Source organism: Quercus suber, unplaced genomic scaffold (genome assembly GCF_002906115.3).
Source record: "Quercus suber isolate HL8 unplaced genomic scaffold, Cork oak 2.0 scaffold_514, whole genome shotgun sequence".
NCBI classification, from domain to species: Eukaryota; Viridiplantae; Streptophyta; class Magnoliopsida; order Fagales; family Fagaceae; genus Quercus; species Quercus suber.
Window position 1 is genome coordinate 384,045 of NW_027069963.1, and position 16,058 is coordinate 400,102.

The 16,058-nt window shown below is 41.7% G+C and overlaps 1 protein-coding gene across 1 annotated transcript; it reads left to right on the top strand.

Moving 5' to 3' along the window:
• Nucleotides 1-13,211: 13,211 nt before the first annotated feature.
• Nucleotides 13,212-15,245, top strand: LOC112020184 (U-box domain-containing protein 38). Its single transcript, XM_024052739.2, has one exon. It carries the CDS (start codon nt 13,375-13,377, stop codon nt 14,977-14,979), a length of 1,605 nt encoding a protein of 534 aa, XP_023908507.1. The 5' UTR covers nt 13,212-13,374; the 3' UTR covers nt 14,980-15,245.
• The last annotated feature ends 813 nt before the right edge of the window (nt 15,246-16,058 follow it).

Genomic DNA, 16,058 nt, shown 5'->3' on the forward strand with positions numbered 1-16,058 from the left:
AAAAACCCTTGGTCCTCTGAAAACATGAGCCAAGATCCAAAAATCCTAGGTTTCTGAAAACATGAGCCAGGATCCAGAACCTTTGGTCCTCTGAAAACATGAGCCAAAGCCCAAAAAAAAAAAAACCCTTCGTCCTCTGAAATCACGAGCCAAGATCCAAAAATCCTAGGTTCTCTGAAAACATGAGCCGGGATCCTTGGTCTTCCATTTTTTTGACCTCAGGTAAGCATGTCCTGTACTTATTCAAAAAAAAAAAAAAAATTTGCATGCATGAACTACGTTTGGACCTGATCCTCCCACCAAGAGGTACGTAGGCAATCTCCCTCGAGATTCGGTCAACATTTTGATCCATAACATGACCATCTACATTTTTATCTACATGCATCATACATTCACTACGGTTAAATGCTGATTGCAAAGTTAGGTGTCTCTTTCATACATTGACATTCGTTTTTCAAGCTCTGCCAATGAGGGGCATTCTGTTGACGCCCCATTTTGCAACCCGCATTTAACCTCACATGGAGGGTTAAATGGTACTTTCACTTTAAAAATATGCATCTTGATTCTAGCCATTACATCATTGGACTCATTTCACCAAAATGATCTTGATGTTGTAACGATCAAATCGACTGGTCATAAGCCCTAATCAGACCATTAGATTGAAAGTTATCATCAAATCAAGTTTTAATGGCTAAGATGTACTATCACAAATTGAGTCCGACTATATGTGATTATGAACAATTGATTTCAATTGGTTATAGGTGTAATCAATTTGAGATCAGTGATGTGTCATAATTTAATTGGTTAAGACTACATTTTATGGTGAGGTTGCATACACCTAATTAATTAGATAGTTAAACATTAATTATTCAATAAGTAATTTGTGTAATTATCTTTTAATTGGAGTAAATTGGGAACCAATTAATTCTGAAATGGGAGTGATTGGAGCCATTTAATGTTAATTGGGAGCTAATTTGGGACCTATTAATGTTAATTGTGCTGAAACCATTTTCTAACAAGTGACCTCTGCTCACTATTTCATCAATATCTCTCAGAATATTTTGAATCTGTGAATGAGGTTAATTTTCCCAGAAACTAGACATCCGGGGCTTCAATTAGAGCACAAAACGAGACAATTCCAATTAGAATTGGGTTAGATATGATTTTTCTAAATTGGCTCTACAAGCTGTTACAGCAGCTACGGGAAAACCGAATTTTGGCTTGCTCCCCACTCCCACCAATCTCTCCATTTAATGCACCAGATTTTTCCCAAGGCTAAAATGAGGTCTAGGTTCATAATCCTTGTCAACCCTCATTAAATGGCCTTCCATTCATATTCCTTCTACTACTACTATATAAACCCTCTCCCTCCTTCATTCCAAGACCAAAAAATCCCCTCTCTTCTCCTCTCTTGAGTTCTAGTGAAGTTGAGTAGTCTTGTCATATCTTGGTCTTCCTGAGACTCAAGGTATTGAGTGAGACTCACTCTTCCTCTCCCAACTCTTCTTTTCCTCCACCCTAGGACCTCCCTCAAGAGTCTCCTCTTCCACCATATGGATCTTGCATGAAGGTATAATCTATTTCCATAATTGTTTCTTGTGTTGCTATGATGAGAATTTAAGATTAAAGCATGATAATGATCATTTAAATTCCTTTGAATATGTTTGAATGTTCTTAGTTGTTCTAATATGTTCTTCACATGTTCTTGGTTGTTCATCACATGTTCATGCATATCACTAGTTTTAATCTTAAATCCATATCAAAAATATGAAAAACATGTTTGTTTAATAATTCTTTCAAATCCTTGACTCTGGGTTATCACCATCCACACACATTCACTAGAATTTATTTTTCAATCCAAATGTAATGCTCAATAAATTGAATTAGGGTTTATCACATGCACACACCCATCAAATTCAACATGCAAATTGATTGACATATTGGATGATATGATATGATTGTTAGCCACCATAGTCTAGAAGACCGGTTTCACCGGGCAAGGTGGGTGCCTAACACCTTCCCACCTTGTAACATAGCCTCCGAACTTAGATTAAGGGTTAGTAGATCAAGTGCTTATCCTTGTAATTTTCAATTTCTAGATTGTAACTAGGAAACAAAGCCATGTACTTTATCTTAGATTGTATCTAGGACCAAAGCTGTGTAATTTCCTATGTTCAATGTAAATTCAATTTCAAATTAATAAAATGACGAATTTTTCAATTATGGTTTTCTTATTTATTCTAAAAATTAAATAAGTGGCGACTCCATTGTAAAACCCTTAATCTAAAGGGAAAAATATAACTAGTCGAACCTCCATTTTGAGAGGCAATAACACGACTCCACCCATTCCCGTGGGTTTGGCCCAACATTTCATTAAAACGGGTCGGGGGCGCGGTCTCTCACACTAGTAGATGCCACTGTCGGACACCCTCGAATGAGCTTCTTAGACACATTCCAAGGCTATCATTAGATACCCTTAGCCCTGGATGACCAGGAGAAGATTGCTTTTGTGACTCCCATGGGTAACTACCACTATAAGGTGATGCCATTCGGTTTGAAAAATGCGGGTTCTACTTACCAAAGGATGATGACGAGGATGTTTGAACCACAGCTGGCAGAAATATTGAGATTTACATAGATGACATGGTGGTGAAGAGCAAAATGGTAGCCGAGCATGTAAAGGACCTAGAAAGTACCTTTGAAGTTCTCAGGAAATACAAGCTACGCTTGAACGCTTCTAAGTGCTCATTTGGTGTGGGATCAGGCAAGTTTCTAGGATATATGGTGACTCATAAAGGAATTGAGGTCAACCCTGATCAGATAAGGGCCATCAATGAGTTGCAAGATCCTCGAAATCCCAAGGAGGTTCAGAAACTGACAGGGATGACGGCAGCCCTAAATTGATTTATCTCTTGATCAGCGGATAGGTGTCGGCCTTTCTTTTCCTTGATTAACAAGTGGAAAGGGTTCGAGTGGACAGAAGAGTGTGTTGTGGCCTTCCAGCAGTTAAAAGATTATCTAGCTCGACCACCAATCATGTCCAGCCCTGAGCCTGACGAGGTCTTGTTTGCGTATATCGCTGTAGCTCTCCATGCTGTAAGCTTGGTACTGATCCAAGCAGATGGCGGTGTGCAGAGACCTGTTTATTGTGTAAGCAAGTCGCTGCATGAAGCCGAGGTCCGTTATTTACCATTGGAAAAGGCTATTCTAGCAGTGGTGCTCGATACACGAAAGCTCCCACATTATTTCCAAGCCCATATAGTCATTGTTCTCACCCAGCTTCCGCTCAGGGCTATACTCCGAAGTGCAGACTACACTGGAAGAATTGCAAAATGGGGGACGATCCTAGGGGCCTTTGATATCAAGTACATGCCACGCACCTTGGTCAAGGGCCAGGTGCTTGCTGATTTGGTAGCCGAGTTCACGGAGCCCTAATTAGAAGAGGTAAAGCCGACATCGGATATGGATGAAAAATCGGTTGGTATGATTTCTCAACAAGGCCTTCCCCATTGGGAGGCGTACGTGGATGGTGCTACAAACTAGAAAGGCTCTGGAGTGGGGCTAGTGCTGATATCCCCCGAGGGAATCATCATTGAGAAAGCATTAAGGTTGGGCTTCTCGGCAACAAATAATAAGGCGGAATACAAAGCCCTATTGATGGGGATGAGTATGGTCCAAAAGATGGGGGGAATGGCAGTAAAGTTATTCTCGGATTCAAGGTTGATTGTAGGTCGAGTACAGGGGGAGTTTGAGGCAAAGGATGAAAGAATGCAGGGATACTTGAGCCGAGTTAAACATCTGCAGTCAGGGTTCGAATCTTTCAGCTTGCTGCATATCCCTAAGAATGGTAACACACACGCTGACTCCTTGGCCACTCTAGCCACCTTTTCGCCACAAGATTTGCCGAGAGTTATCCTCGTCGAGGACTTGCATAAGCCTACCGAAGCAAGAAAAGAAGTAGTTTAAGTACATCAAGTCAGGGCTGGACTCAGTTGGATGGACCCTTTAGTTAAGTTTCTAAAGGAAGATATCTTGCCTGAAGAAAAGGGAGAAGCCGATAAAATTCGGAGGAAAGCAGCCAGGTTCTGGTTATCTGAAAATCAGAAACTATACAAACGTTCCTATTCAGGACCGTACTTGTTGTGCATGCATCCTGAAAAGACTGAGCTGTTACTAGAGAAACTGCATGAAGGAATCTGGGGAAGCCACACTGGAGGTAGATCCTTGGCTCACCGAGCTATCACTCAAGGTTATTGGTGGCCAAACATGCAAAAAAAAGCCCTGGATTATGTTAAAAAATGCGATCAGTGTCAGCGATTTGCCCCACACATTCATCAGCCAAAGGGGACTCTCAACCCGCTATCCATCCCATGGCCTTTCGCCTAATGAGGCTTGGATATCGTGGGACCATTCCCTAAGGCTGTAAGAAACAAGAAATATCTGCTGGTCGGCACTGATTACTTCACCAAGTGGGTTGAAGCAGAACCTCTTGCCAACATCCGAGACGTAGATATGCAAAGGTTTGTGTGGAAGAGTATAGTTACTCGATTTGGAGTCCCATGTATTCTCATCTCGGACAATGGCCTGCAGTTTGATAGTAAAGCATTTAGGAGTTATTGTAGCAAACTGGGGATCATGAATAGATACTCCACCCCAGCTTATCCCCAGGGTAATGGCCAAGCAGAAGCTATTAACAAGGTCATTGTGAATGGCTTGAAAAAGAGATTAGATGATGCGAAGAGCAAATGGGTAGAAGAATTGCCACATGTGCTTTGGGCTTACAGAACTACTCCACGTAGGTCTACTGGAGAGACCCCCTTCTCAATGACCTACAGGGCTGAAGCTGTTATACCTTTGGAAACTGGATTCCTGACATTGAGAACTAGCTCGTTTAGTCCGACAGGTAACAATGAGCAGCTAGAGAAGAGTTTGGACCAAATTGATGAAAGGAGGGAAAATGCAATGGTCCGGTTAGCACATTACCAACAAAAGCTTAGACAGGGCTACGACGCCAACGTAAGGCTCAGACCTCTGGAACCTGGGGATCTGGTATTAAGAAAGGTGGTTGGCACTGCAAAGAACCCAGCTTGGGGAAAATTAGGGCCTGATTGGGAAGGGCCATATCGTATTACTTCGGGAGCTGGCATTGGGGTGTATTTCCTTGAAGACCTAGATAGTCATGTGATACCACGCCCATGGAATGTAAATAACCTCAAAAGGTATTATTATTAATCAAAATTTTCTTTTAATCAGCATATCAACCTGTTACGATTTCTTTAAGTGTTTAAACTTAAATCCATTCATGCCTGTAGTCCTCGGACCAGATGATATAGGTTAATTAGCACTCTGTTACGATTTCTTTAAGTGTTTAAACTTAAATCCATTCATGCCTGTAGTCCTCGGACCAGATGATATAGGTTAGTTAGCACTCTGTTACGATTTCTTTAAGTGTTTAAACTTAAATCTATTCATGCCTGTACTCCTCGGACCAGATGATATGGGTTAGTTAGCACTCTGTTACGATTTCTTTAAGTGTTTAAACTTAAATTCATTCATGCCTGTAGTCCTCGGACCAGATGATATGGGTTAGTTAGCACTCTGTTACGATTTCTTTAAGTGTTTAAACTTAAATCCATTCATGCTTGTAGTCCTCGGACCAGATGATATGGGTTAGTTAGCACTTTGTTACGATTTCTTTAAGTATTTAAACTTAAATCCATTCATGCTTGTAGTCCTCGGACCAGATGACTTGAGTTAGTTAACACTCTATCATAGCTCTCTGAATGTTTGAATCTAAATCCAATGTAATGGTTATTATTGAAGTATCACTCTCTGATGAGCCATGATTGAAATTCCTGAATGTGTTTAAATTAACCCCTGTAGTTTTTGTTGTTTAGCAATAGTTCTCATACATTCTGTCCCTTTTTAATACCAATCTTAGTCATGCGTGTTGTTAACATGATATTAGGATCACGATCACCCACATTCCCATAAAGTTAAAGTACAGGACTTAATAACAATAGTAAGTGGTATCACACACAACACAAGAAATAAAAGCGAAAGAGTTTTCATTAATTAAAAAGGAGAAAAGTTTACAAAATCCTCACCAAACAGAAGAAAATATAGTAAATACAAAATAAGAAACCCCTAAGTCCCTAGGCTTTCTTCTGAAAGACCGAAGGATCAGCAGCTTGGTCTTTGGGCTCTGGGAGGGTCTTCTTCTCCATCAAAGCTTTGCCCTTGTCCTGAGGAGCTTCAACAGGCTCGTCGGACCGACTAGATTCCTGTGCAACCTCGAGGCTAGCTGGGGGGAGTTGGCCGATTATGGGTTGCTCCGAAGCCTTCGGAAGCTGTGTGGGAGGAGGAGGATCAGACCCTGGGAGCACTTGGATTTCAGGGTCATAATAAATGCTCCCAGGTAGCCTCAGGTCGGAATCGAGGGGGACTCCAGCAGTGTCCAGCGCCTTTTGCCAAGTTACATCACAGTAATCTCGGGCAACTGTGGCAAATTGCTCTGTAAGCTGGTTCCCGACCTCTTCTACCCCCAGCTAGTAAGCTGCCTTCCTCTCAGCCTCAACTACCTCATTTGCCAACCGAGCATTCTCCTCGACTACTCGGGCATTCTCCTTGGCCCTCTGAAGCTCGGCCCTGAGACCCTTCACCATCTCCCTCTCAGTTGCTAGGTTGATCTCTGCCAGGTTCAGCCTCTTGCGCTGGTCTTCGGCCTGAGACTCAGCGTTCTTCAGACCAGCCTTAAGGCTGTTCCTCTGGTTGGTCATGTCCTTTAACTGCTCAGAGAGCAGAGTGTAATTTTCCTTGAAGCTATCCAGAGACCTTTCGACCTCCGATTGGGATTGGGCCGCAACTTGGGCCTCGAGGTGGGCTTTCTTGTTCCACTCCTCGGCCACGTATATCTGCTGGGTAACCTACACGACAAGAGTTATCAACGTAGAGTAAAGGCAGGGGCAGAATAAAAAAGGGATGGGGGTACATAAACTAAGGTGATCAATCCACTCACCATAGCAATATCCCTCTTGAGGGACTCGAAGAGCTCGTACTGGTTGAAGCGCAGATACAAGTCCATATCCTTCGGGAGGAGAAGAGGCTGCTCCAGAGCCTCGACAACAAGGCCTGCCCTCCCCCCGTTGTAGTTTCTGAGGGAGGTATCCCAGGGGATAGGAGCTCCGTCTAACTCCAACCTAGGGCACCAGACGCAGGGCCCTCGGCGCACCTCGGCCACGTGTATGTCCTCTTTGCTCTCAGTGGAGGAGGCCCTCTTGTCGCGATGACCTTTTGTCACTTTTTGCTGCTTAGCGCCTCTTGGAGGGGCCACCTCCCTCTCCTCAGCGTCAACAATTGGTCTTTTCTTTTTCGGATCTGGCACTTGCTTGGCCCCAAGATCCAGCGGAATCTGAGGGGGCGGCGGTGGAAGGTTCGCAGCTAGCTGAGACGTTCCAGTCCCTTTCGTCTCTGCCTTAGTGCCCCTCCTCTTCATTAGGCTCTTTAAATCCACCATGTCGTCGTCCGAAGAATCTCCGGGAAGGGCAGTTATCAAAATTAGGTGGATACTGGACTGCCTGTCACCTTCTTCCTCAGCGTCCGAGACCTCTACTACTTGATTTGCCCCTGAAGCTTCCCCCCCGAAGTGGAACGTATCTATTTGCTCCTCTAGCGAGGAGGTGGAGGAACCAACCTTTTCACCCTCAACCTTTGGTCCGAGGAGAACTTGCTGGAGTGGCTAGATGAGAGGGGGTATACCCTGGGGGTTTGGGTGTGGTACAGGTGAAAGCTCGTACGGTGCCAAAAAACCCTTCCACGCGACGTCAATACGGCTGAGGCAATGATCTCCCTGAGTTATCGCGTTGCCGACCGGTTGGAAGTCTTTTGGCTTCGCTGTGTACCCTAGGATGAGGGGAGCCGATCGGAGTTGTCCGTCCTCGCTTACAAAGATCTTTGACCGTAATAAAAAGTTAAGCGCGGCGACGTTGGTGAGGCTGAGCCGAGGAGAAATGTTTCTTTTATCTGTTACAAGTCACAGCAGAGCTTTGTTAGAAACTTGAAAACAGCAACACAAGAAGAATAAAAAACTGTTAAAAGACGAAGATCCTAAGCCTATGGTTAGTGTGCCTAAGTCTAATGTGTCCCACCTATCTCTCCTGGCTTGGTCAGACAGTGAGGGCCGTTATGCCATGCGCCCGAGATGATCACATAATCATCCTTCATCCCTTTATTGGATTTGGGGAGGCCGGAAATGAGCCTAACAATGTCGGACCAGGATTTTAAATAATATCCCGTCCCTTGCTGGCTGTGGAACTCGTATATGTGCACCACATCGATCCAAGTGAGTCCCAATCCTAGGTGACGGTTAAGGTCCTCAATTGCTCCTAAGATCCTAAACATATTAGGCGCGCACTGCCAAGGGATAATCCTATGGTTTCGAAGGTAGCTAGTGGTGATAGGGCCCATAGGAATTGTCATTCGCCCTTCTAGGAAGGCGATGACAGGAATCACGACTTCTCCCGTTTTCCGATCAGTTAGTATTTTCTCTGGAGGGCAATACCTCACACCCACGTTTAGAGGTATGCGGTATGTAGCCCTAAACTTCTCCAATTGGGCAGGACTGTCTACCAAATACTGGAGTTTACCCATCACTCCTTAACGGAAAAATGGAAGTACGATGTACCAGTGAGGAAATGGTCGCTCAAAGGGAAAAAAGGACAGCCGAAGAGAAAACTGAAGGATTGAGATGATGAAAACTTACAGGAACTGAACTAGAGATTGATCTCTGAACTCGCAGAAGGATTCTTGAAAACTCTAGGAAGGATTGAAATCAGCGATTGGAAGAGCTCGGAGCGTTTGTGTGCTTGTTCTTGTGGGATGGTCTGAGAGTTGCAAAGTAAGGAAGAAATGTCTACCTCTGAGATTTTATACGAGGTCAAACGAAGGGGCAGAAGTTATTTCGCCCAAATCTTGAGGAAGAACCCCGTCCATTGGATCAATAGCCCACCGTTGGATGCAAAGGACAAGACGCCACCTGGAGTAATTAATATAGCGCTTTGGGAATACAGAAAACAACGGCAGCAATGATGGAACGCGCGCATCTATACCTACACACGTGCCAGGATGAATTTTTTTTTGTTTTCAAGCTTTTACTCCGTGACAAGTCAAAATCCCATTTTTTCTCTTCGGATGCAAGAGAAAAATTAAGATTTTGAGGGGCTATTGTGGGGGGTAAAAACCCAGAGCTACTTAATGGGCTTGGGGCACCATGGTGAGGAGTATTATATTTTCAAAGAGCAATAATTGGTTAGGACAATCCATCTGAAGGCAGGAAGCCTAGAAGTAGAGGGGGAGTACCGTCCGAAGAGGTCACTATTGGTCCAAAGATGTCTTACTTCTCGGTCACAAATAGCCTTGATCAATCAGACGTATGGAAGGTCCAAATGATCTTCCTAGTAATCCCAATGATAATGATAAGTTCTGGGTAGGCCTGGAGATGATCAGAACGAAGAAATATCTAAAGGAAAAGCTGCTACCACCGTATTTAATGCACTGCAACAGCTTTTCTGGCCGCATTTATGTGGAGAAGACCCCTGAACAGTGTAACCTCAACTATCGCCACTCACAAAGAACTAAAGTAGACACACGACGTGACATGTACTTAAGTAGATACACAGATGAAGAACAAGTGGACGATGGAGATGAAGGGAAATGGTGTTATATAAAGAAGAAGGGTCCCTGATAAGAAGGGAGAGGGAAAAAGACGAGAGAGAAAAAGAAAAGTTTTACTGTAACTCTGAATGTTGTAATTACTGTTCACTCAATAAAACATCTCTTCGGACATTCATTCATGGAGTTGTTCAAGCATTATTTCATGTTATCACCACCTCAAGTACCCTAGCCAACCATTGTTTAATTCATAACCAGCCCAGCTCTTTCGCCCACTCTCTACAAATTCATTGTCGTGGGTTCGTTGGGCCTTTAACCCATATCTTTTGGGCTTGGGCTACGAAAACTGACCCTACAGTAATGTAATGAGAAACTTGACATAACTAATATCATGAGAATTGCAAGGAAAAATCATTTTAATACTTCCAAATGTCCTAGTCGTACTAATATCTTATATGTTTAATAACTCAAACTAATATCAATAACACTACTACAATTTATTACTCATTTGCATAAGCATGAGTTATATACTAATTATATTAACTACTCAATCTTGCTATTATTAATCAATGTAAGACTTTATTACTTGATGAACCATACCACGTTACAATTTTTTTTTTTTTTTTGTTTGGGATATATTTTCAACATATGACATTTGCTTCTTATGGTTGTACTTATTATTATCAGACTAAGACACCAATCAATTTTTTGTGTAAAAGGGATTAAATCCCTGATTTCTTATTCAATTATCAGAAACTTTATCATTTTTTTTTTTTTTGTTGAGAAAAAGGGACTTTACCCAAAAAAAAAAAAATTAGAAGAAATGACTTTACCAATTGAACTAACTATAACCCATAATCTGTTTTAATTAATACATAATAAAGTGACATCTAATGGTGAGTCCATATGAAAATGATTTTACTCTAATTATAAACTTTGTACTACTAACATTGCTTTTAAAAATAATTAAGTGATTTCACTTTCTTGTGAACATAAATGGTTGAAATAAAAATTATGAAATAATTTTTAATGATTAAAAAAATATTCTGAAATAATTGTACTGCTTTTATTTTACTATTCATATCTTGATAATTTGGCATGCAAGCCAAAGGTTGTGATGATCATTATTCGAAGCTCAAAAAGAAGACGAATACTTATGTTAGCCGAAGAGGACAGGAATAATTTCTAGTAATGGGTCCCGTTTCCAAGCAGAAAGTGAAAATCTTGCTGAAGATTTCTCCCATCTCTCCTTTAAAACTTTAAAGACCTAAAAGGCTAAAAGGCCAAAACCATTCCAATTCTCATTTTTAACCAAAGGTAGCCAAAAAACAATTAAGTGATTAAGAAGGAAAGCTCCCCATCTATCTTTATTATCTGTTCTTTTGTCTAACGCAATATCTTGGGTTTCACATACATATAGCGTCACATTTCTAATACATAGACCTTACCGGTGGATTGGATTCATGTGCTATGTAATATTGCATGCATCCAAAATATTAGGTACTTTTTTCTCCCTTTTAACTACCCCAGTTTTAGTTCAAGGATTAGTTGAGAAAACAACAGTTGTGCAAAGAGTTGCAGGTCTTTTCATTGATTGCTAGGTCTAGGGCTTTCTTTTTTCCACATTTTGAATTTGTTAACTGCTCTGGGTCTTGTTAATGAATGACATTTGTTAATGAACTACTGAAAGTGTTGATACTGCTTTCATGAGAAATATAAAAAAGTCGTTAAAAAATTCATTTTTTTCCTTATAAAAAACTTTCTAAAAAAATTTCTTAACCAATGCCCTTAGCATCCGTTAACTTTTCTCATCTTCCTTTTGTGACCCAAAGATACAAAACTAGAATAATTTAAGAGTGAGCAAATCAATTCAATGTCAATTGTAAGTGTAAGAGCGTTGGGCCTAGGAGCTCACTATCTATGTATATTTTGGGTCTAAGGCCCAAGCCGAGGATTTGGAGTCGTCCGAGGATGAGTAAACATTGTCAAGGGAGTCCATGTTAGTGGATGAAAAAGTTAGTTTTGGCCATAATGGCCTAGAAGGGTGAGCCGAGGATGAATGCCTCCTCGGCTAACAAAAGTCAAGGTCCGGATAGGTGGTCTGCTATTCAGGGGAACGTTCCAGGAAGTTTTGTTGGTACGGATAAGCATTGCAAAAACATATGGTAGGGGAGAGTCCTAAAATATCAAAGGAGAAAGTTGCTACCGCTACATTAAATGCTCTGCAGCTAACTCTCTGGTCGCATTAATGTGAAAATGATACCTGAACAGTGGTTTTCAACCTTATAACTACTACACAGAGACTTCAAGAAGGTGCTAATGAGACAAGTATCAACACCAACCATTTGGTCTGCACGTGAAAGGTAGAGATGAAAGGGGAAGGTAGTATAAAGGAAGGAAAGGGCAGTGAGAGAAAGAGATCGAGAAATTAAGAAAAAATTACTACAGCATCAAGAACTGACTTTTTAATCAAACCTGAAAGAAATATATAAGAACTGATCTCCTTGGACTGAGCCGAGAACGATTTTCTTTAGTGCAAGCTCGTCTATTTTCATTCTTTTATTATCTGAAACCATTTTAGTGCTTGTCTGATTCATTAAAGCCCAGTTGTTCTAACCCACTCTCTACAAATTCATGTTTTTAGACTTTTTGAACCTAAGTCTACCCACCTTTTGGGTTAGAAACTCAAATCTGGAACTTACAGTAAGCAATGCAAATAAACCTTGAATCCAATTACTCATAAAAGGAAAACAAATTTAGACCAAAATTATTCTCTATATACAAACAGTGTTCACAAATGGTGACTCTGCATAGTTCTGTTTTGGTAATAAAATCTTTCCAATTGGATTCTTAAAAAAAAAGAAAAAAAAAAAAAAGAAGAAGAAGGAATGAGGCAATATACTGATACTCTCACTCCATGAGTAAATATTGTTCTCATCTCATATTTGGATTAGCTTTTCTTATCTCACATTTTAAACTCCCAATCTTCATCTCCCATTTGCAATCTAGATATTTATTTGTATTACACTCAGTAAATAATATATTAAAAAATATCAGCAAAGCAGCAGACAGGAAAGCAGAAAGAGATTGCAAAGACTTTTGATTGGCTAGTCAATGTTGTACTAAAAACTTGAAAGAAAGAAAAAAGAATAAATAAATAAAAAAAAGCTGTAAATGCTAGTACAAAATTAAGGTCAAACTTGAAACTGATCTTAAAAAAATAAATAAATAAATAAAATAAATAAATAAAAACTTTCTTACATAGTTGCATCTCTCATAGCCACGAGTCCTCAACTCTCAAATGTCTAAAGTTTTATAGAACATTATCAAAAAGTCAAATCACTCTTCCTTGACTAATTCAATCAAATATTAGATCTTTATAAACCTCAATAATATATTGCTAACTGTTTAGCAAAAAAAATAATAACAATAATATATTGCTAACTCTCATGATTCTCATCTCACCAACACTCCTATGGACCCCACAAACTCTCAACTCAGAATTTCTCATTTTCTCTTTCACCAAAAGCCCAATTAGATTGCCCCTGTATGTTTTGAGTCTTCTGACCCCATAAATAAATAATATAATTCTCATTCACAACAACAATAATAAATTGAAGAATCTCTCATCCCTCATCAACTTCACAGAGAGAGAAAAGTAAGATAGAAATATAGAAAGAGAGAGAGATAACCCCAGAACCCCAAATGGGCGGAAACGGAAAACACAGGTGGAAAATTTCATTTCACCGCTCTAACTCCAGTCCCAAACAGACCCCTAAGGATTTCATCTGCCCTATTTCCGGGTCCTTAATGTCCGACCCGGTTGTCGTCTCTTCGGGTCAAACGTTCGAGCGCGTGTCCGTACGCGTCTGCCGCGACCTCAGGTATTCCCCGAGACTCGAAGACGGGTCGAGACCCGATTTCACGACGGAGATTCCGAACAAGGCGTTCAAGTCCACGATCCTCAAGTGGTGCGAGAGCAACGGTACGCAGCACCCGTCCGCACCGGATTACGGCTCCGTGGATCGGATGGTCCGGTCGGCAATGGAGGCGGAGGAGAGGAATTCGGGTCCGGAGATTAGGATTTCGGAGCGGGAGCTTCTGAGAGGCGTGGCGGAGAATCCGCCGTTGATTATGTCGCACGCGGCGACTGAGTTAGGTCACCGAGTCAATCACTTCCACTCTAGCTCCTCCGACGAGTCGGTGGTTATCGCGGCGGGGAGTCCAGGTACTCCTCTACCACTCGCGACTCGGCCTATGTGTTACTCTTCCTCATCTTCCTCCTCCGAAATCGTCGCCAACGAAATTCTAAGCTTAACCATAGGCTCTACCTCTTCCACTCCCGAAGAGGACCAGTTCATCGTGAAGTTGAAAAGTGCGGAGGTGTATGAGCAAGAAGAAGCTGTGGTTTCGCTGAGAAAGCTCACGAGGACCAGAGAAGACCTTAGGGTTTCGCTCTGTACTGCTCGGCTACTCTCCGCCGTCCGATCGTTGATCCAATCCAAATACGCCACCGTACAAGTCAACGCCATCGCTTTGCTGGTGAACCTCTCTTTGGAAAAGCGCAACAAGGTGCAGATCGTGCGGTCAGGATTCGTTCCGCTCTTGATCGACGCGTTGAAAGGCGGATTCAGCGAGTCGCAGGAACACGCCGCCGGCGCGCTCTTCAGCTTAGCGTTGGAGGACGACAACAAAATGGCAATCGGAGTGTTAGGAGCTCTGCCGCCATTGATGCACGCGCTGAGATCAGAAAGCGAGCGAACTCGGCACGACTCGGCGCTGGCACTGTACCACTTGACTCTAATCCAAAGCAACCGAGTCAAGCTGGTGAAACTCGGAGCCGTGCCGAGTCTTTTATCAATGGCTAAAACCGGCGAGTCAGCGAGTCGCGTGCTGTTGATTCTATGCAACTTGGCTGTGTCCGTGGAAGGGAGGTCAGCTATGCTGGACGCCAATGCGGTGGAATGTTTGGTGGGAATGCTTAGGAATGGCGAGGGAGCAGAGTCTGAGGCCACGCGCGAGAACTGCGTGGCCGCGTTGTATGCCCTGAGCCAAGGGAGTATGAGATTCAGGGGATTGGCAAAAGAAGCAAGAGCTGTTGAGGCATTGAGGGAAGTGGAAGAGAAAGGAAGCGAAAGGGCAAGGGAAAAGGCGAAGCGGATTTTGAGAATGATGAAGGGAAGAGAAGAGGAGGATGGAGGCGAAGAAGGAGAGGACTGGGAAGGGATTTTGAACTCCGGCGGAATGAGTCGGAGTCGATACCGGGTTGCCGGGAAAAACTTGTATGGTGCTAACTCTACAACCTTTTGATTTTTGGTATTTCCTGTAAGTTTCCAATTTTTAATTACTTTCCAGCTTACATGAATTGAGGGATTTTGTAAACAAAGTTGGGTCTTTGGGTTGTAATTAATTATTTGTAGGAACTAGGGAAAATGGAAATGTGGGATATATGGGTTTTTTTGGTGATATTTTGTCCATGTTAATTTGTAATTCTCCTTGTGAATGTGTACATAATAAAATTTTCGTAGGGAATGCGATCTGGAAATATATATATATATATATATGTTTGGCGTTTTTCCTTGGCTTTTTCTTTCTGGTAAGGATTTTTTGTTGGTCGATTATGTTTGTGAGGATATGTTTGCTTTTGCTTTTCACACTTTAAAGTTGGAATCATGAAACGTCTTTTGTTTATTGGGGTTGTGGCAATGCAATGCATAAAAGTTTGAGATTATTATGTTGTTTTTTTCTTTAAAGTTCATGATTGTACTGTAAAGGAGTTGGTTTGTTTAATTGCCTAATTTGAGCTACAAATGCTTGTTTATATGTTGTGTCTTGTATGTTCTGAGAATCTGAGTGAGAAAGAAATGTTGGGTGTGACTTCTTTTTGAGCATTGGCTTGGTCCAAATCAAGGTAGTTTAATGCTTTGCTTGATTTCGCTTTATTGTTTTAAGGATTTTGTTGGTTATGGATATGGTGGATTTCTATTTTCGATGTTGGAATTTTGCGTTCTCAGTGGGGCATGTTCTGTTCACACTGCTTTTCGGCTTTGGATTCTATTTGCCAAAGTTGGGCTTCTCGATTGTTTTACCATTCTTAAGCCAAGGACTTTTATAAATGATTTAGCCATTTGGGTCCTTCGTGAGTCCTGAGCCAAGACTGGGTTTGTTAAGGAATGAGATTGTTGTTGCTTTGGTTCTCTGAACTTTGAAATTCTAAACTGCGACTCAAAGATGGTTCTATCACGTGTCTAAATGAGACTAGTAAAAAAATGATTAGTACTCTTTTATTTTTTTACTAGTCTCGTTTATACAGTATCCCTTTAACAATTATGTGGGTCCTATACCTCATGCTTTGAGTCTTGACCCCGGTTCGCGTGGACTCTTCTTTT

Coding starts and splice junctions, on each gene's coding strand:
- LOC112020184 (XM_024052739.2), top strand. CDS start 13,375: ATGGGCGGAAACGGAAAACACAGGTGGAAAATTTCATTTCACCGCTCT.